The following is a 22,047-nucleotide window of genomic DNA, read 5'->3' as shown; positions in this document are numbered from 1 at the left end:
TGAGCAGCACGGCGGCACAGTGGTTAGCACTGCTGCCTCACAGCGTCAGGGACCTGGGTTCAATTCCCGCCTCAGGCGACTGACTGTGTGGAGTTTGCACATTCTCCCCGTGTCTGCGTGGGTTTCCTCCGGGTGCTCCGGTTTCCTCCCACAGTCCAAAGATGTGCGGGTCAGGTGAATTGGCCATGCTAAATTGTCTGTAGTGTTAGGTAAGGGGTATATGTAGGGGTATGGGTGGGTTGCGCTTCGGCGGGTCGGTGTGGACTTGTTGGGCCGAAGGGCCTGTTTCCACACTGTAAGTCTAATCTAATCTAATCAGTGTCTGAGAGACTTCAGATACAACTGTGCATGACGAGTGACTTGACTACACTTGTCTGAACATCAAAGCATCAGGCTATGGTGCATCCTACACTTTTATCCTTTTGCCTGAGAATATTTTGTTTTTGCCAATCTCTGCAAAGAAATATGTTTTCTTTTCCAGAAGAGGCACACATTTGAGTTTTAGGGATATTGAAGGGATAAGCATTTCTATTTCTAAATTACTGACTGTGTATGTTAGGATTTATTGCACCTCAGTTGACTAAGTTTTACTTTGATTATATGATACTTTCCCAGCCGAGAACCAGGGGTCACATTCTCAAGGTATTTAGATTCAGATTAATCTAAATTAATTGTCACTTGTACCTGAGGAAACATTTCTTCATTCAAAGGGTAGTGAACCTCTAGAATTCTCTACTCTAGAAGGCTGTGGAGGCCAAGTCATAGAATATATTCAAAAAGGATATTCATATGTTTTCAGATTTTGACGGCATAAGGAGGTATGGGGAGGAAGTGGGAATATGGCATTGAGACAAATGATCCACCAAGATCATGATGTCTGCTCCGCCATTCAATAAGGACTGAATGACCAACTCCTCATAAAACATAGAAACACACAAATTGTGCCTAAACCAATAATTGTGTTTATTAAGAATCCTAGTTGATTAATCTGCAACTGAAAAAAAAAGTGTCTTTAATATTGTGACCTCATGCAATAGTCAGATTAGAGTGACACAGCACACTTCCATCCGCGGTTATAACAAAAAGGAAATTAGGGGAAGCTGATCCTTAACAGTCGTACTCCGATCTGCAATTCCAGATGAGGGAGGTGAGGGCTGGCAGTGAGGTGAGCTCTCCAAATGTTATGAAGGATAAATCTGACCTGCAAGACATGCCTCAGATCAACAAATCTGAGTAATTTCACTCTTTGGGTACTTCAAACATATTTATATTTTACTGCCTCCTCTCAAACATTCCTCAACTGCTCCTCACAAATGGTTGCTCTCCACAAACTCACCTACTCACCTTGAGAAAGACAGAAAGAACAGGAGCATGTTGAAGTACCAGTCCAATGCCATTCGTTCAAACTTTTCCCTTATCCCATCACCTGACCCCTTCCATTACATCACTCACCTCAGATTGTCTTATTTCCTCATATCAAGATAGCACTTAAATTAGTGAGAGGCAGAGTTTAATGGTTGGTTGAAATATTTTAGAAAGTTGGTTTCCAGTGCATGCACTTTTTCAGCACAGGTGACAGCTGCCTGCAGATTCACTGGTAAATCGACATACTGTCTTGAGGATGCAGCTCCCATCCATAATGAAAGCCTGAGGAGGTGGCACATCTGGAATAGTAGATGAGCTTCTGCCTAAAGACATTCTGTTGTGGTCTTGATTACTCCCAGCTGCATCTTGCTATTCGCTTATCCCTGTGGAGTTAAATGCAGTTGAGAAGGCAGGTAGATGGTGCTTCTGTTGATGCTGCAACTGAGTCCTGTTGCTGCAGTGGAAAAGGTGGACAGTGGAGGCTGCAAAGGCTGTTTTTGTGCTGTTATGAAGGTTTTCAGCATAGTGCAGCTGAAGATTGGTGGAAAGTTTGTAAAATTTCTCCCAAGAAATGGCAATCTCCACATATGCGCTATTAGCATTCTTTAAGAATGTTTTACACTGCTGCCTCTGAGACTGGCCACAACTAATAGAACGTGCGGAAATAGACGGTGACATATTATAGAGGAGGTGGTTGGTGCTAGAGGTCTTAAAACATAAGGGTGGATAGGTCCCCAGGACCTGATCAGGTGTACCCTAGAACTCTGTGGAAAGCCAGGGAAGTGATTGCTGGGCCCCTTTTGAGATATTTGTATCACTGACAGTCAAAGGTGAGGTGCCGGAAGACTGGAGGTTGGCCAACGTGGTGCCACTATTTAAGATAGGTTATAAGGAAAAGCCAGGGAACTATAGACCAGTGAGCCTGACATCGGTGATGGGCAAGTTATTGGAGGGAATCCTGAGGGACAGGATTTGCATGTATTTGGAAAGGAAAGGACAGGACTGTTTGGGGATGGCTTTGTGGATGGGAAATCATGTCTCACTAACTTGAGTTTTTTTTGAAGCTTGATGAAGGCAGAGTTGTGGATGTGATCTACATGGACTTAAAAAAACATTTGACAGGGTTCCTACTGGTATACTGGTTAACAGGTTAGATCACAGAATAAAGGGAGAACTAGCCATTTGGATACAAAACTGGCTCGAAGGTAGAAGACAGAGGGTGATGATGGAAGGTTGCTTTTCAGACTGGAAGCCTGTGACCAATGGTGTGCCACGAGGATCGGTGCTGGATCCACTGCTTTCGTTGTATATAAATGATTTGGATGTGACCATAGGAGGTATAGTTAGTAAATTTACAGATGATAGCAAAATTGGAGGTGCAGTGGACAGCAAAGAAGGTTACCTCAGATTACAATGAGATCTTGATCAGATGGGCCCAAGAGTGGCAGATGGTGTTTAATTTAGATACATGTGAGGTGCTGCATTTTGGAAAGGCAAATCAGGGCAGGACTTATACACTTAATGCTAAGGTCCGAGGGAGTGTTGCTGAAAAAAAGAGAGACCTTGGAGTGCAGTTTCACAGTTCCTTGAAAGTGGAGTCGCAGGTAGATAGGTTAGTGAAGGTGTTTGGTATGGTTTCTTCTATTGGTGAGAGCACTGAGTATAGGAGTTGGGAGGTCATGTTGCAGTTGTACAGGACATTGGTTAGGCCACTTTTGGAATACCGTGTGCAATTCTGGTCTCCCTCCTAATGGAAGGATGTTGTGAAACTTGAAAGGGTTCTTAAAATATTTATAAGGAAGTTGCCAGGATTGGAGGGTTTGAGCCATAGGGAGAGGTTGAATAGGCTGAGGCTGTTTTCCCTGGAGTGTTGGAGGGTGAGGGGTGACCTTATAGAGCTTTATAAAATCATGAGGGGCATGGATAGGGTAAATAGACAAGATCCTTTCTCTGGGCTGTGAGAGTCCAGAATTAGAGGGCATAGCTTTAGGGTGAGGGGGGGGAAAAGATTTAAAAGGGATCTAAGGGACAACTTTTTGAGGCAGAGGGAGTGCGTGTATGGAATGAGCTGCCAGAGGAAGTAGTGGAGAGTGCTACAATTACATTTACGAGGCATCTGGATGGGTATATCAATAGCAAGGGTTTAAAGGATTAAACGTCAGGCCTGAATTAATTTAGGATATCTGGTCAGCATGGACGGGCTGGACCGAAAAGTCGGTTTCTGTGCGGTACATGTGTATGACTTTACGTAAAACTGTTGAGTACAAACAATTAACCCTTACAACCTGTTAGATACACTGGAGGAAGTCCCTTCTACTGTACTCTCATCTTCTCCAACTAGCTATTTGGAGTTGTAAGGATGGACTGATCCAGTTGGGAAAGGGAAGCTATTCACCAAAATAATTCAACTGCCCACTTAACAAATTTAAACAAATTTCCATTTCTGTTACACAGATTTCCAATTTCACTCCCTAACAGTTCCTGGAAAGAATAAAGGAAACAGTAGCATGTTGGAAAACCAGACCAATGGCATTTTTTCAATTTTTCCAGCCCATTGGTCATGGCTTGATCTTAGAAAGTCAACTATGCGGGCAAAGGACAAAACCCTCCACGAATTTCCAATGTGTACAAGTGTGAACTAAAACTACGCCACTACCTCCAGATTGGAAAAGTCTGATCTCGTCAGTGCACTTTCAATAATAAATATATGTTTACGGTGACAAAACACAAGACGTGCTTTGTCAGTTTTGTTTTGGTTTTATTACAAACTTTATATTCTTCAAATCAACCTGTTATTACACAACTCTGAAGCAGGTGGGACTCGAACCTGGGATTCCTGGCTCAGAGGTACGTACACCACCTCTGCACCACAAAGGCCGCCCATTACAAGTTTTATGACACCTCCAACTGCATTGAGTCAACTCTCAATGCCTAATAAATGAATAGAAAATGAGAGAATTCAATCTGCCACAGACATTTATTATCAGCAGCAAGATTCCTTCCTAGCCAGTTTAATCCGAGTCTGTGAAATTCATCAAATTTGGGAAATGGAAAGAAATAAATGCAGTCTGTTAAACAATTAGCAAGGATTACCATTTAAGGTTTGGAAAAGAAAGTAAAAGAAATTGTTCAAGGACTCTCTTCAGTCCGATGAAGACTCCCAAAATACTTCCATTTCAATGTGGGCTAACAAAGGTGTCAATCATAAATCCTCAAAAAATGAGTAGTGTTTCAAAGATGTGCTTTTAAAATCATTGTTTTGCCTATCAATTTCTGAGAATGTGGAAGTAAACAATTTTGTAGATCTGCAGATTACCAGGCTTGCAAAGTTCCTTACATGAAGTCATCCTGTTGCGATAGTCCATGGTGAACCATGTGCAGACCACCACAACACTCATCTCCAGCACAAGGTTGTCCTCATGCCACTTCAGGCCATAGCCAAAAGATACACACTTCAGTGTGACAGAAAAGCTTCTCTATCCTGGACCCTGCAAGTGCATCATAAGGAAGGAAAGGAAAATGAGAACAGAGGCCCATAAAGGAAAGCTCGGAGAAGTGATACATAGGATAAGAAAACAGACTCATCATCTTCTTCAATCAAACTCCTATAATCGCATATTTTAACTTACTTGAGATGTATAGTTGGATCTGACCATGTAGAATTTACATATTATAGAAGAATCATTAATGAAAATGTTGGGCTAAATATTTTCATCCAGTCAGTCATCAATCGTAATTAATACCAGGTAAAGGCATTGAAATAGACAACATAAGTGGACAGAAAACAATTATATGAAGGCTTGGAGAGACAGAGCTATGATGAAAACACAATAGATAGTGTAGCTGGTCTGTGAAATAGAAAGGGACAAGCTTTTAGGGTCTAATGGCTTTTTCCTGTTCGTAATTATTTTTGGTAAGGAAAAGGGGAGGAAGAGAGAAAGAAAATTGCAAGATTTAAACTGAAGGAGGACATCTTGGCTAACGGGAGTGATAATACTGTGTAATCCTCCCACTAACAAACCTGCCCCTCCCCGACATCATACAGATTACACACATACATTCCCATTTTCCATCAAAAGTTTAAAAAGATTAGGTGAAAACAAATTAGAGAATTGTTTTTCAGAAGCATATTTCAGAATCAACATCATACGTATCTCAGGAGAATTCAAGAAATAAAATTTAAGTTGCCTGTGTGAATTAAACAAGCAATTCCTACAGTTCCTCAAACACTCTCTTTACAACCACTAATGTAGGTTGCAAAGTAGTTAGAATTAAGAGGCCCTATAGCTTGCATTGTACAAATAGATTTTACACAATTCTACCGCTATCACATTCTTTACTGAGGCACAGAAACTGCTCATTCTTGTAATGGCTGGTCAAGCAATTGAGAGACAGGTCACCACATAGTCTCCATTTTATATCTCAGAAGCTCTTTACACAGGAATAGAATTTCTTTTCAAATCTAAGTAGCTCATCAGTTAGAGATGAATTTGTTTCTTTTCTATTAACATTTTGGTTATTTTCCTACTCTCTCCCCTCCTACCCTTCCCCTCCCACCCCAAAGTTCATAGTGCACAGGTCAAAAAGCTCGTGGTAGCAGCATTTTCGTATCAGTACTTTAAAATCTTTCAACACCTCTCCAGCTGGGATTTGCTCTTTTTTGTGGAACCCAGCTAACCTTCAAGTGTCAAGTTTCCAGGATAACAGAAGCTTCACGGCACAAGTTGGGGAAGGCAGAGTGCCACTTTAACTGGATGCGGTAGCAATGGGTTTCTTCAGTTGCTGATTCATTATCTCCCGGGTGCGGCACGCTTGAATCTGATCATAGCAGGAGATACAAACCAAAACAGGATCATATAACTGTTGATCTGGAATGGGTAGCTTCAGGTGGCAGCAGTTGGCACAAAACACATTCCCACAGTTCCTAGAAATAAACATAATACATTAAGAAAATCACTGAAGGAAATGGGACTGTTAGAATTGCATTTCACACTGAAATCCTATTTTCTGCCATCTCTTGAAGATACCTACAGGGAGACGAAAGGCCTATCAATATTCTGTATTCTTTAAAAATGACAATATGACGTTTGATAGCAGCGACTGAGCATAATATTAGTTCTGCCCAATACACATGTACTTTTCATCCCTGGCTAGTAATAGTCAATAGAAGGAAGCCAATTTATCTTTCTTTCCCAAACCAAATCTATTAGCTTTACACAAAACTAATACCAGAATCAGGCAAATAAAAATCCCAGCGTGTAAACCAACAAAATACAATGTTAAATTCACATCCCTCAAAACAGAAACACAGTTTTTCTCCAGTAGAACAATAAAAGCAGCAATGCTATTTTGGCTGGATGGCAGACCCCATTTTTAAATTAATTTAATGTAGTGACATTTAGTGACTGTTAGTTGAGTGTTGAATTATATATTGTGTCATCAGTTTTTTGGGACTGAGTAGTGGAAATTATAGAGAGGGCTAGTGTTGAGACAATACTTAACGGACCATCAGCACTGGTTGTTCACTCAACTGCTGCTTCTCCTGATAAAATACCTTACTTATGCTGTTTTACCTTGACCTGACTGTTGCAGCTAGCTTCCTACATTCTACCGCTCAAATCTCTACAGACTATATCCTTGCTTGTGCCAAGTCTTGCTCACTCAGCACCCAATTACTTTCAGACCTACACTGATTGCAGTTAAACAAATAATCAGTTTTAAACTTGCATCCTTGCTTTCTTGTTCTTCTATGACTTTACCTATCCAGATCTCTAATCTCCTCCAGCCCAGTAATCTCTTAAGTACCAGCATTCATGCAATTCTGACCTCTTCAAAACAGTGGTTTTAGTTTCTCCATCATTGCGCCTTCAGTTGCCTCAGCCTGAAGATTTGGTATTATTTCCCCAAATTTCTGAGCTTCTCTCCTTTCAGATATCCTTTAAAGCCTACCTACTTTAACAAGCATTTGGCCATTTGCCTAATCCTACCTTGTATGGCTTAGAGTTCAATTTTACTTCTTAATACTTCTGAGAAGTCACATGAAATATTTATTAGATTACAGACACTAGGGTAAGGATCAGCTGTTGTTGGAGATGTATCTTATTGAGTTTGTTCCATTCCATTTACTGAATATCTTTATCATGAATACATAGTTTACCTTTTCATGGATGACTAGACTGGTTGTGACACCTTGCCCATTAAAAAAGCCTGGCTATACTTACCTGCCCTAAACAAACTGGTGATGTAATGTCAACCACTTTACCAGATCATCCTCTGGCCCTTTGAACATTTTGTATTCTTTTAACTTCATTGCCTTAATTTAAAATCCCCACAATCTACAGGCCCAAAAACTTACTTCAAATTTCTCACTAAGGCATCTTAATTGCTTTCCACTTTCGGTCTCTATAATGAGTGACTCAATCCTCAGTAAATTAATCTCCAGGCTATTCCATTTCCCCTTTAGTTTCATTGATCTCCTGAAAGCCCTTAACCGTTTCCTCAATGTAAATTCTCAAATCACAGCCACTCCTCCGCAGTAGACTAATTTTCATCACTTCAAGTTCATGGGTCCCAGACTTCGACATATCTGGTACAGGCATATAATACTGTGCTTACAAGAGCAGCCTGGCATTCTGCAGTGAGTAACTCACCTGCTAACTCCCCAGAGCTTGTCCATTAAATACAGTGCACGAGCAGAAGTGTGACTGAACATTGTACTTGCCTAAAAAAGTATGACTCTAATGGCACTTTAGAAGCCTAACAAAATCCAGAACAAGGCAGCCTGCTTAATCAATACCCTATTGTACAAGGAGGCAATGTTGTAATGGTGATGTTACTGGACTAGTAAGCCAAAGTCCCAGACCAGTGCTCTGGGGACACAAGACCAAAGTTCATGATGGCAGACAATGAAATATGAATGCAGTAAGAATCTGGAATTAACCCTTATTAATTGTCATAAATATCCACCTGGTTCACTAATGTCCTTTAGGAAGGGAAATTGGTTGTCCTTACCTGGTCTGGCCAACATGAGGCTCCAGATCAACAGCAATGTGGCTGACTTTTAACATCCTTATGAAATAACCTCACAAGTAACTCAGATGGGTTGGCATAAATGTTGGCCTTGCCAACATCATCCAGATCCCAATAATGAACAAACAAAAATAAACAATAAAGAATAATTCTCACTTAGTTTTCACTCCCCCCACACCAACACTGTGCATTACGTACAAGATGCACTACAGCAACTAGTCAAACCTACTTTGATAATAAACCCCAAATCGCTAACTTCTAGCACGTAGAAGGTGACATAATGAATGTAAGTACTAAGCCAAATCACTTTCAGGTTTTTCCACACATTTCTTTGTATGGACGCCAAATCTTTGTATCTTACCTGCAATGGTGTCTCCTTTTGGCTAACCAGAATTCTGAGTCACAGTTAAAACAGTGCGATGCCATATGGTCAGGGACCCATCGTGTCACCTGCAATAAATAAATCAATTTGAAAAAAAATCTTCTCTAAGGTGTACACAAACATCCAATAACCAATATCCATGTCAACCACTGTTAATATATATTAAACTACAGATTTTGAAAAATTATCAATATTTTGTTAGACTATAACTGTGCTTAAGAACTGAAGACATGACCTGTTAGCAAGAGAGGTTAGCACTGAAAGAAAAACTGACAATTCCTCATCTTTTTGAAAATGAACTATAATGGTTTTTTTGGACCAACACATACCCATCTATATTTGATTTTGTTGCCTTTCCTGGAAACTTATGCCACACAATTATTACAGATGTATTTAGATTTTCCTAAGCTTAATCTTTAATTTTTGTAAACAATTTCACTAAGTACTGATCGTTACTTGGAATCGGGGAGTTCCGAATCTCAGACTGCTCCTGGTCAGGGGAAAATTGTGGAGGAAGCACTAGTGGGAAACTGGGAGAGAGTTAGTGCAAGGTATCAAAGGAAAGGGAAGATTAGATATAGGGAGCAGGCAATGGAAAGTGGAAGGAAAGTGTGGGGTAATTTAAAGAATAGAAACATGAATGCCTTGTGATCTGTCAAACCTGTGCCACCATTCAGGGAGACCATAGCTGATGTACCTCAACTCCATTTTCCCACATGATCCCTTTATTCTCTTCGCAACCAAAAATCTACCACTGTCTTGAAAAATCTCAACAACTTTCTGGGTGAGAGAATTTTAAAAATTTCCAATCTGCCTCAGTTTCTAACAGATGACCCTGACCCTTTATTCTGAGATCGCGATCTGTACTCCTCACAGTCTAACCAGGGTAAACTTTGCTTATATTTACCTTGTAAAGTATTGTATAAGCAAATGGCTCTGATACAGTTCCAGCTACTTACAATACGATGATGTTATAGATTATTTTGGGAAAAGTTTTGGCATTGAAATGAGTTCCACACTAGCCTTGATAGGGAGCAAATATATTCTGTTCAGCTCCTGAGGGTCTCAGTAATTATGCTGAAATGTAGTTGATCCTTTTGCTATTAAAAGGAGACCAAAACTGTACAAAATGCTCCATGTGTGATTTTATGAAGATCCTAGATAACTCTAGTAAGGCCTTTCCTTTATGTCAAAATCTTTTATTTTAAAATCAAACATATCACATACTTTCCAATCTGTACATTGTCTGCACATTGATAATTCAGACAAGGAAACCCCCATTGCTCCGAATACAAAGACTTCATTTATGATTTAAATATTACCATTTTTCTTTTTTCTTCCCCCAAAGGCTGATACCTTCACAATTCCCTTGACTATATAGGGTCTGCCTTGTCTCATTTAATCAATGTTTCTTTCTCTGCAGCTGCCTTGCATAGAATTACATAGGATATATGGCATAGTAACCAGCCACTCGGCACAACTAGTCTTGTGTGCCACAAGCTCCTCTCATCATCTCATAAATCTATCAGCACAGCCGTCTTTTCAGTTCACCTTCACATACTTGCCTACTTTCCCTTAAGTGCATCTGCTAAGGCTGTTTCAACATGTGTTTACTCTACTAAAACACAGGTACAGTAGACCATTCATCCCCTTGAGCCTCTTGCACCAAGGAGACCATGGTTTTCACAATGTAAAGACGTCTCTGAAGACATCCCTCAGCCTTCTTTTTCCAAGAGAGAAGAAAACCATCCTGTTTATATTCGGGTATTTCTGGTATCATCCTCAAATGTTCTTCACACTCTCTCCCCTATCTCTATATCGTTTGTTTTAAGGCAAGGAGAACTGCATACAGTTCTCCTACTGTCATCTCAACAAGATGAGACACAGATTTATCTTTCCTATTTTTTAATTCTGCCTGTGTAGAAATAAAATCTAGCTCTTTGTTTGCTTTTGTTTATGATATTGCTAACACGATGCAATTGTTTTGTAATTGATATATTTGTAGCTCAAGAATCTCCACCTAGACTTGAACCAAATTGTGGCACCTTGTATTGCCCATCCAAAACGTGCATCATTACATTTAATTACTAATAATTTGCCAATTATTTACCCACTCTGGAATTTACTCATGTCTTCTTTAACCAACTGGAATCCTCCTCAGGATTGTGCATCTTCCACCCAGTTTGATATCACCCATAAATTAGACAGCCAGCCTTGATCTCTACAAGGAGCCCAAGGAGGCTGGCAGCAAGAGCAGGAGTAAGCAGACTAAGGCAGCCAGTGATGAGAATGACAGCAGGCAGCCTGAGGCAACAACAGGAGCAGGAACAGTCTGCAAGGTGACAAGAGTAGACAGCCCAGGGCAGGAGTGAGGTTCAGCCCATGTAAGGAGTGTGAGCCCCAGTGGCCAGGCCCTTATGGACTGTGGTGTTCAACTGTTCAGTCTCTTTCTACTTTTTCGAAAAAAGGACTGTCATGTTCAACTTTTTAAACTTAAGTTTCTTCATTTTCCTGCTGTGTACCAAAATTCTGTACCTTGGTCCCCAAGAATGGTGCCATAAGTGGCGACTTGCAAAGTTATAATTTATTCTGTGTGGCAATAAGCCTAAGTCAGAAGACACGACACTAGAGATTCACACAAGGACCCTACAGAAGTCATAACATGTGCACTTAAGTGGGAACTGCACAAACTCTAAGGACAGACTGGTTTTGGACAGTTCCTTGTACTCACTTGGGTACTTACCCAAAATAAATTATATCCTATTTCAATATCTGGCTAACTACATAACGCCCTTCCACTGACCAGACTCGATTACACCCCAACTTAACTGCCTTGTCTGATATCCACGAACCACCAGGCCACTCTCCTTAACTGAACACAACCAACCTTTAGCCAACCTGTTCACTCTCCAACACTCTTATCTGCCTCACCAACCTATTGATTCACTCCCTCACTAATATTAAGACCGGACTTTAAAACATTTCATCAGTTAGTGTTGTAGGAAGGGAGCACATGCAAATTTCGTCAGACTCCTCCAACAATGCACACTTCCATGAAAGTTGGGCTGAAAGATAGTGGGAGAAATGTGCAGCAGTGTTGAGTAGGGAGAATTTTCCAATGGCAACAGCAATCTGATCCTCAATACTGCTGCTAGGAAGATCCTGCTAATGTATTTTTAAACCCAAATCACTCAACTAAATTGTGAATAGTAATAACCCCAGCTTTGTTGAACATTATTGCCCATCTTCTGCCACTGTTGAATAACTATCCTTCATTCCCACTCTGTTTTGTCTTGAATCCAGCTAGCAAGCAATCTATTGCATTATTTGTCTCAATCTTTAACCTTATTTGTTAATTTATTATGGGACACCTCATTGGCAAACCTTTTGAAAATTCATATTATTACATCTACTATCACCACTGTGTACTTTCTGTTATCGCTTCAAAATGCTCAAGTTGATCAAATAAGATGTCCATTTTGAAATCCATGCTAACTATTGATGACATTCAATGCCCTCTCAAAGACCATAAGACGTAGGACCTGAAATAGATGATCCAGCCCATCATGTCTGCTCCAACAATCAATGAGATCTTGGCCGATCTGAAAATCCTCAGCTCCATTTTCCAGCCTTTTCCCCATAACTTTAATTCCCTTACTAAGAACATACAAGGCTGAGATAACCAGTTCAGGCAGCTCGCTGCAGTAAGGAATTTCACAGATTCACTAGCCTCTGATAAAGTCACTTTTCAGATGTCTTAAATGAATGATCCCTTAATCAAATTATGACCACTGGTCCTAGATGCTTCGCACAGGGGGAAGCAATTTTTCCAGATGCACTTTGTCAAGCCCCTTAAGAATATTATATGTTTCAATAGGTCTCCATTTCTTCTTCTAAACGCCACTTGGTATAAGCCCAAGACTCATCCTGACCTCATAAGAAATTCCCTCCATAACAGGAATTGATCAACCGAATCTTCTCTAGTTTGCCTTCAAATCCAGTACGTTTGCTGAAACTATTTTACTAAAAATATTCCATTATTTTTCCTATCATTGGTGCTCAGCTTTGCATTCCCCTTACTCTATTTTCTCATGCAATTTTGTATAGTCAATAAACTTGGAGCCATTACACTTTGTTGACTATCCAAATAATTTATAAAACCACAAACAGTTGAAACTCAACCACTGATTTGTTTGATGTGCTCCTTGTAATAGTTTACTAACCCCAAAAAAGAACTCATCTACTTCTACACTGGTTTTCTGTCCACTAACTAATCTTCAATCTGTGCTAAGATAACCTCAATCACATGATGGTATAGGGAAACACAAGGCAAGTAAACAAGAGAAACAGAGAATGTGCTTCCTTTACAGCAGGATAGCAGATGACAGAGGGGCTTTTGTTGAAGTCCAAGGTACTGAATAATTCACATCTGCACAATGTAACTCAAAATGAAAAAGAAATGCAAATTCTTCACAAAGGTTTAAAAGAATGACTTCCTGACTGGAGTTCTCTATTTTATGGTTCTGTTGTACAAAGAATGACAAACAACCTATGCTCTTACCTCAGTCTCCTTCCTATCCACAGGCTCCCAACTTGCTTCTGAGCGCTGCTCATCACTGTGAATGGACAGAGATTCCTCAATATCACTGTCATCTGACTCTCTCAAGCAGGTCTGCAAATCAGAGTTGTTGAAACATTTACCATATGACAGCACATATTATCAGGAACAAAAGGTGATGAACTAAATCCATAACGCCTACACTATACCAAACCCTACTATTCATACCATACATATTAAACCCCATACTGTTTCTATAAACACACACACACACACATCCCTACACTGTTCCAAACCCTACTATTCATACCATATACATTTAACCCCATACTGTTTATTACACACACATGCACACACAGAAAATCAGATAACTTTAACAACACAAACTACCAAATCCACATTAGTTATGTTTCATGTTGCAGCAAATTTCACACTGTGGACACCACAGATACATTTTGTTTACAAAGTTATGGACACAGATTAAAGGTTTTTGGTAAATTAGAAATTCTGCTCTCCCATCTGGACCTGATCCATTTACCTATGTTGGGGATTACTCAAGAAGTGTACCCAAACCGGAAGAGATTTCTGCTAAAGTGGGGGACGTTACCAGAGTAAGAGCAAGAAAAACAAAAGTCTGTGGGAAAATTGCAGAGATTATTTTAAAAGGGCATTAGCACTCTGAAGAGTTCATTGTGCACTTTAGGGCACAAACTAACCTCTAGAGGTCAGCACCTAGAAGTCAGATCAGAGAATAGGATCCTGATTGCAATCCCCCTCAATTGAAAAAAAATCAAATTTTTATTGTGATATCACAACAACCTTGGAAGAAATGCAAGAAAGTCACTGGAGAATCTAACAATTTTCCTGCAGTGAGAGCGACTTAAGAGTACTTGAATACTTGAACTCCAAGTTGAAATTATAGACTTTGGATCAGAATTTTACCTAATTTTCATGAAGGGATGTTATATTTGGCCAGAGAGGAAGCTATAAGCAGACACATTACAAGAGGAGGCAGAACAATAGAAAGTGTCCTGCTCTTCAGGGGTCCCATATTTACACACACACACACACACTTGATTTTAAGTAGCTATTTAGTATAGATAATTGGATTTGATATCCATTGTTATATGGAAAATGGTTTAATCCTACTCTATATATAGTTAGGTTACAATGAGCAAACTGTAGCTTAATGTTTCTGGATTACAACTTTATCTCTCGCACTAAATGCTGAACAGAATACGGAGAGGACTACTTCTAACTGACAGTTAAAGGAATCTACTAACAATGTTCTTATAGGAGAAAGGAATTGCATTTGCACTCTAAAACATGGAGCATTACACCCAAGAAACAGACTGCAAAATCCACTGGCACTGAACTCCATTCCAAGTGTTATAAAATGGAAGTGTAGGGTTCTCAATTGTTCAGTAATAGAAGTCCCAACTTGCTGTCGCGCCAAGCCAAATAGGTTAGAAGGCCCTTAGTCTGTGTTTGGTTACCAGATCACAATTAGCTGTCACTGTATGTCACTTCAGTAACTTAGAACAGGAAGAGAAAAATATTCAGGCCATAGCTCACTGTTAACAGTGACAATGATGCATGGGTGTGACTCAAATTAAATCTCTTTAGGAGTGTGATTTATTAACTCCTACTGATCCCTTGGTGTTTGGACAGTCAGTCAATCACACCTCTGCCGGCTATCTCAGAGAGCCATTTACTGATCTCATAATCATACTCAGAGCATCTCCAGCAATGACTTTGCCATAACCTTAGAATTACATGTCCTTGGCCTTTATTCCCTTTCCACATTGTTTCTTAGCAAAATCTTTAAATAGTATGCCTTTATGCTGTTTATCTACATTGATGAGATCTGATCCATTGATCTATCATTTTACTTATTTATTCTTAGAGGTATTAAACATCTTGTGCAAAATGCTGTCTTGAACAAGTCACTGCTTACTCCAACGTAATCGTGAGAAGTTAACATCTGTTGCCTGTATTCCAAATTGCAACAGCCCCACTTACTCATAACCTGCTCATAGCCTTAGCCTGGGCATCTGGATTATTAGTCTGGTGACAGTACAGCTCCACCACAGTCTCTACAACATTAATTGCAATACAAGAATAAACATAACTTACTCCACTTATACAGGGCATTTGTGGGGCCATGTCTGGAATACTGTGTGCAGTTTGATCTCTATAGCCAAGGAAGGGTGTACTTTCCCCTGACAGGGTGCAACAATGGTTCGATGGACTAGTATCTGCAATATAGGATTGTCTTAAGTGGGCCAATGAGAAGAATAGGCTTGCATTCCCTGGAGTTTAAACGAATGACAGAGAATTTAATTGAAACATATAAAATTAAGGCGTTTGACAGACCAAATGGTGAGAAAATCTTTGGTCTGGCTAGGATATCTAGAACATGGGTCAGATTCCCAGAATAAGGGGCTGGCTATTTGGTTATGAGATGATACGTCTCTTTACTCAAAGGGTTCTGAAGTTTCAGCCTAGAGCTGTGCATGCTCAATCACCGAGTTTACTCAATAACTTTGGTATGAGGAGTTTAAGGGATAGGGAATAACATGGAAGGTGGATTTGAGATACATATTAGCTTCAATCTGGTTGAGTAGCAGAAATGGTCAAAGTCTACTTCAGCTTATTCATGTTACAGCCTTGATTCAATATGCCTCTGAACTGGCCATGTTTATGGATTCTCTTCGTCCTGGTATCGGTAGCTATCCCTTGAACCACATTATGTTCACACTTTGAAATTCCCTTTCTTGACTTAATACCTCCCATCCAGTTTCTTAAAAAAAAAGCTTTGGGATAAACAAGGTTAGACATGACTGAGGTGCTCTCAAAAATAAGCGGGTTTGAAACATGTCCAACTTTACATTGGAAGAATTTGACAAATATGTAATGTAAAGCTATTAACTTGGAAAAGCATTTCAGCAGAAGTCAAAAAATTTAGTTGAGATAAAGAGAAATGGGGTAAAGTAAAAAGAAATTGATTTAATTGCTGAACTTTTGAGATAATGATTAATATTGGCATTTAATACGTTAAGTGTCAGACATCAGCCATGGGCCAGTGTGGGAACCCTTGCCCAAGGTAAAGGGGTCTAAATTTCAGTGCGAGGCCAGAAATTTCAGCATGCAAGTCAAGGTGAGACTTCAGGGACTGCTGTATTATTACAGTTGCTGCCTTTTGGACCATCTATATTGCAAAAGATTCCATAGCACTTTTAAAAAGGGGATCAGGAGATTTCTCAGCTTTCTTGCCAGATTTCATCTTTAATCTGACATGGTGAATTTCACATCATGGCCATTTATGAAGCTAGCCTGTGTGCTAATTGCTGTTGTACTTCACTACATTACAGTCACCACACTTCATAGGCAGTGAAGTCTTTGGGGACTTTGAGGATTTAAAGTTGTTACATAAAGGCATGCTCTTTTGCCACCCTGAACAAAAACTGTCATAAGTTGTTAAAAGACTCTCTTCACTTACAAAGTCATCCCCGTAGTCAATATCCAGCTCCACCGGGGATGCACAGTACTGCTGACTGTCTAGTCGCATCTGAAGTTCATGAACCTGTCGACGAAGTAATTCTACCTCCTGCTTGTAAGTTGCCTCAATTTGTCGTAACCTTTGTTGAACAGCATCCACAGGAAATGGTAATCCATCATCATCTACATAGCTCGGTGACATCTCCAAAGTTGTGGGAGCAACCTGTCCAACTGGTTGAAGTTGTCTCCATTGAGAGGAGTGAGTGAAAAAACCACAAGTCTTTACATTTGATCCTAATGAATAAAGGCTGGAATGGATCTGGTGGGATTGTCGGAGACTTTTAAGTGCTCCTAATTGTTCTTCTTTAAGCAGGTAGTGCCCACTCATGGCAGAACCCAGTCTCAAGTGCTTATTATTTAGTCTTTTATAATGACAACCATTCAGTTTGGCTTTCCGGTGACTTGTCTCTCCGCCATAGGCGGATTTTACCAAACCCTGTACACTTTCCCAGTTGGAAGCTAATAATGAGAAGTCACTGAACTGACTCTGACAAATGTGTTTTCTGGTAGTCCTCACATTCTCTATTGCTGTCCTCCCAAACTTACATTGTTCTGCTACATTTTGAAGTCCATTTGCAAGCAGGACACCATTCTTCCCAAAGTTCAAGTCTTTGGGGAATGAAAAACCATCTGCTTTTGCCCGGTCCTCAGTCACAGTCTCTGTGGAGCTCTGCATAGTTGAAACTTTCTCCTTGATATTAAGCACATCTGCCACAGAGTGGAGGTAGGGTTGTAAAGCAGGATTGCCCTCATATCCTGATAACTGACTAGTGCCCGAGATGGTCTTTGCAGATGGGTTTGATATAAATGGCTCACCATGACCTGGGAGATTTTCATAAACCCTACATTCTTTTGGTTTATCCAGAGTTACTTCATCCTTTGCAGTAACCTTTAGTGTTTTTTCTTCAGTTTCTTTGTTGGATATTACATTCATGCTAAGATGATGTAAAGGTTCCTGTTGTTGAGTGTCTTTGGGGTGAGTTAATGGTTTGAGGTTTCTGCGGTACTCTGTCCTTTCATTCGGATTTCTGCTTTCGGCCAATTCCTCCTCCTCTTTCGGGAGAGGAAAGTTATGAAATAGATTTTCTTCTCTAGCTTCCTCTGCTGTTTCTACTGGATGTATTAAGCCAACTACTTCTTGCTCAGGATGTGGTGTTGCAGCCCCACTTTCAGGAACATCAGGTGCATCAGGGCCATCCAGCACACCGCAGCCATCATGTACAGCCAGCATCGGTATGTTTTTAGGCTCCAGAGTGAGACATCCTTCCTGACAATGTTGGTTTATGTTCGGATCACTGGATGTTCTTGTCAATGGAGTCCCACTGTCACAAGCCAAAGGAAGATTGTCCACAGACCGGGCTTTCGGTAATCTAAAAAGAAACAAAAAGATTGTTTGAAGAGGCAATAGAATTTACACAATAAATCCAAAATTCAAATTAACTTTCTTTTATTCTTTAGTGGAATGTGAGCATTGTTCATTGCCCATGGAGTGGTTTACAAGGCCATTCCAGAAGATAATTAAGAGTCAACCATGTTACTGTGGAGTTTTTGTCAAATATAGGCTGGACCAAATAAAGGCGATCCTTCCCTGCAGGATATTGGACACTTTCTTTAAAGTGACAACATTGGTAGTTTCAGGGTTAAGAGGTTTCAGTTAGAGGTTCAGTTCTAAAGTTATTCGTTGAAATCTAGGTTCACAAATTGCCATGGTGGGATTTGAAGTTACATCCATGAAAATTCACTGGGTCCTCTGGATTACTAATCCAATGAAATGATCACTGTTCCATTTTCTCCAGGATGATGTTGGTATTTGTGCCAATCTCAGATTTGCCAAGTTTCCAATTGTCAACATGCAGCATTTGCAATAGTTCTAAAGCTTCAAAGAAGAGAAGAGGAAACTGGATCTCAGTCACTTCAAGGTAGGAGTTTCTAAACAAGAGGTTAAATATGGAGCAAACTAGTCAAATGCTGTGATTAGAACAGAAAGTGAAGCAAGAGGAAATAACAGAAACTGATTTAATTCCCACACTATTAGGGAGAGAGATTAGGGCAGTAAAAAAATGGACAGTCAAAAAATCGTTAAAGTCTATAAGTGACAACAATGTCTGATGCATGTAGACCCATCAAGTAACTGTCCTGTGTCTGCAGTGGCAATCCAGTCTAATAATGAAGAAACTTTAATCTAATATAGGTATATATTTTAATCTGGGCTTTCCAAAATCTTATGTTTGCTCTAAAGATGTCTGCTCCATGTCAAATATAGCAAGTTTCTAATGATTTCAAAAGTTGGACACAAAATAGAGAAAACAAATGCTTGAAATTAAACATCTTGTATGAAATACCTTAAGGTCTTGTTTTTCAATTTCAGCAGAAAAAAATTCTAAAAGTTGTTGATTAGAAATGTTAATTTTCAGGAATAATTTCATTGTTTCAAATATCTATGTTTTTGCTTCACCTGCACAGAGAAACTTAACAGCATTGACCATATACAAGGTGTCTGATTATTGTAATACCTGCTCTTGATTAGAGCACATTCATCTCATTCCACTTATCGGCTCTGTCATTCAAATTCTTATTTAAATCAGGGACAAGTCAACTACTGACAACGGATTTAGAAGTTTCACTGATAAATAAACCTTGCATTTTATAGTAACTTTCACAACCATCTAAGCAACTTTGAGGGAATTAAATATTTTTCAAGTCCAGCCACAGCTGTAGCTTAGGAAATATCAATTTACACTTAGGAGTGCGACAATGACCATATTTCTTTTGTTTACATTGATTGAAGGACAAATATTGGTCAGAGCACAGGAAGCAGCACTGATGAAGACCTTTTTCTTCCATTTCACACAAAAGATGGGAGGGAAAGGAAGAACACCAGCAGTTTAAAACATGCTTACGATCCAAGTGAACGTGACATGGAGGGAAGGAAACTGACTACCACTATTCACATCATGTCAAAGAAGAATCTGCAGGTTCTAACTTCTTCCTCCACAGCCACCCAATGATTTTTTTTTAGCGAATTTAGCTCTTTCCAAATACTTGCTCTCATTACAATTACTTTACGGATTGTTTCACAATAAAATCCCATATCTCATCATAGGATTTCAAGAACAGATGTCTACTGATACTGGACTTGCATGGAGATTTGCAAGTTATCGATTACTAATAGTGTATGGAGGGTTTTAAAAATCAGCAAAACATAACTAAGAACTTGGGAGGGAAAATATCGTATACAAGAGTAAACCAGTAAGAAATATAAACTTATTGAAAGGCTTCTATAACTGCATAAAAATGAAGAGGAGCAAAATGGATTCCTCAGAGGCAGAGAAAGAAATTATCGCGGAGAATAAAAAGAATGCCAGACACACATTTACCATCTGTCTTCACGATACAAACATAAAAACGCACAGTAAATGGCAGAGGACTAATGATCTAATGAGTGAGAAACAAAGTAGCTTTTACTGGGAAATAAATAAAGTGCTGTAAAAATTAATACAACTAAAAGTTGACAAAGCATCTGGACTTGATGGCATACATGAATGGTTCCGAAAGAAGTGCCTACACAGCTCGCGAATGCATTGCTGATCTTCCACAATTCCCTACATTCTGGCACGATTTTGTGGACTGGGAGATATCAGACATATTTAAGAAAAGGAGACAGAGAAAATAAGGAGCTATGGTTATTTAGTTTGACATAAGCGGTAGGGATAATGATAAAATCTATTACTGAGATCATGGTAGTACAGCACTTGCGAGAACTTTAAATGGTTAGACAACAATATATTAGCATCACTGTTTTAAGAAAGGGCAAGAAATTTCTGAAAGTGTAAGAAGCAAAGTAGATCAGTGGAAATGGTGAATATCATATATGAAGGATTTTCAAAAAGCATTCCATAAGGCATGTATGGGGTTACTTCTTATATGGTCACCTCCCCAGGGAAGCACACTGGAAATAAAATTTCACCTTTTCTGGAGTTATCACAAAAGCAAAAGATTTTTTTAAAAGTATGCAGAATTCCCCATTGTGCCTGACTTTCAGCACCAGGTTGACACAGCATGGACCAGGTTTCTCTCCTCAACAAGAATTAGTATTTCTTACAAATAGACACTAGCTACAAGTAAACAATTATTAACAAAAACAGAAATTACTGGAAAATCTCAGGTCTGGCATCATCTACAGAGTGAAACCAGGGTTAACTTTTCAGGTCCAGAGACCCTTCTGAAGGACTCTTGCAGTTTAATTCAGGGCTGTCAAAGTTATTCTTCAGAAAGAGTCTTTCATGATTAGGAGGTAGAGTTCAGCTTTGTAAGCTATTGTTACATTTGGTCTCTTAACAGATTTACCTACAGCATCAACTGATGCTTCATTCTCTCCCTCTTCCCTACTGGCAGTGAATGCAAATTTTGGTCAATGCTCAACTGCTACTGCTCTCAATTGCCAGGAGAAGCTGAATACTTCACTGAAACTTGTCTCTTTTCCAAATTAACTGCAATAGTTTTGCAGCAACTCCATCTGTTGAGTATGGAGCAGCTATGGGGGGGGGGGGGGGGGGGGTTGACTCTCAAGAGGAGCATCATTAGATGGTGAGATGCTGGATAAGAAAGGAGAGACATTACAGTTATATAGATGACTTGGAGAAGCTGAGGTTATTTTCTTACGACAAAGATGGCTAAGGGATTTGATAGATGGGTTTAAGTGCTTGGATACAGTAAATAAAGAAACTGCTTCCAATAAATGCAAGGATTGATAACTAGAGAGAACAAATTAAAAGTAATTGGGAAAATAACCAGCAGCCAATGACAAACATTTTGCACAACTGGTTAGAATATTTACCATACCATACTCCATTTAATGGAGTCTTCTGTACAGATTCAAAAGTAGCCTTCAAAATGGAATTGGATAAAGACTTGATGGAAAACCAAATGTACAAAAATGGGGATAAAGCAGATGAGTAGAACCAAGTAAATTATTCTTTGAAAGTCTTTAATATGACTTGCTGAGACAGAATGGGGATCTTAAATGCACCACTCCACGAATCTGTTAAAAGTTCACTGGATTACGATTGGTTTCTCAACGCATCCAAATCCTCTCAAAAGCTGTTGCATTAATCTGATTTGTGAAGGCACAATAAAGATTAACTGCACTTCA

General features: G+C 39.5%; 1 protein-coding gene across 7 annotated transcripts in view; it reads right to left on the bottom strand.

The window, feature by feature from the left end:
* mtmr4 (myotubularin related protein 4) overlaps positions 1-22,047 on the bottom strand; it is a 148,687-nt gene that overhangs the window by 6,115 nt on the left and 120,525 nt on the right. For 6 of the 7 annotated variants that reach the window (XM_060848451.1, XM_060848453.1, XM_060848455.1 and 3 more), the window contains 4 exons: positions 16,837-18,265; positions 13,338-13,448; positions 8,756-8,844; positions 4,329-6,289 (listed from right to left, as the gene is read on the bottom strand). In XM_060848451.1, coding sequence (XP_060704434.1) covers positions 6,112-6,289; positions 8,756-8,844; positions 13,338-13,448; positions 16,837-18,265 — 1,807 coding nt within the window. In that variant the 3' untranslated portion in view covers positions 4,329-6,111. Of the gene's footprint in view, positions 1-4,328; positions 6,290-8,755; positions 8,845-13,337; positions 13,449-16,836; positions 18,266-22,047 lie in introns of those variants that run through there. The other variant, XR_009646392.1, reaches the window with a different exon arrangement.

Source organism: Hemiscyllium ocellatum, chromosome 31, assembly GCF_020745735.1.
Source record: "Hemiscyllium ocellatum isolate sHemOce1 chromosome 31, sHemOce1.pat.X.cur, whole genome shotgun sequence".
Classification (NCBI taxonomy): domain Eukaryota; kingdom Metazoa; phylum Chordata; class Chondrichthyes; order Orectolobiformes; family Hemiscylliidae; genus Hemiscyllium; species Hemiscyllium ocellatum.
Note: the sequence above shows the minus strand (reverse complement) of the source record. Positions and strands in the feature narration are given on the sequence as shown.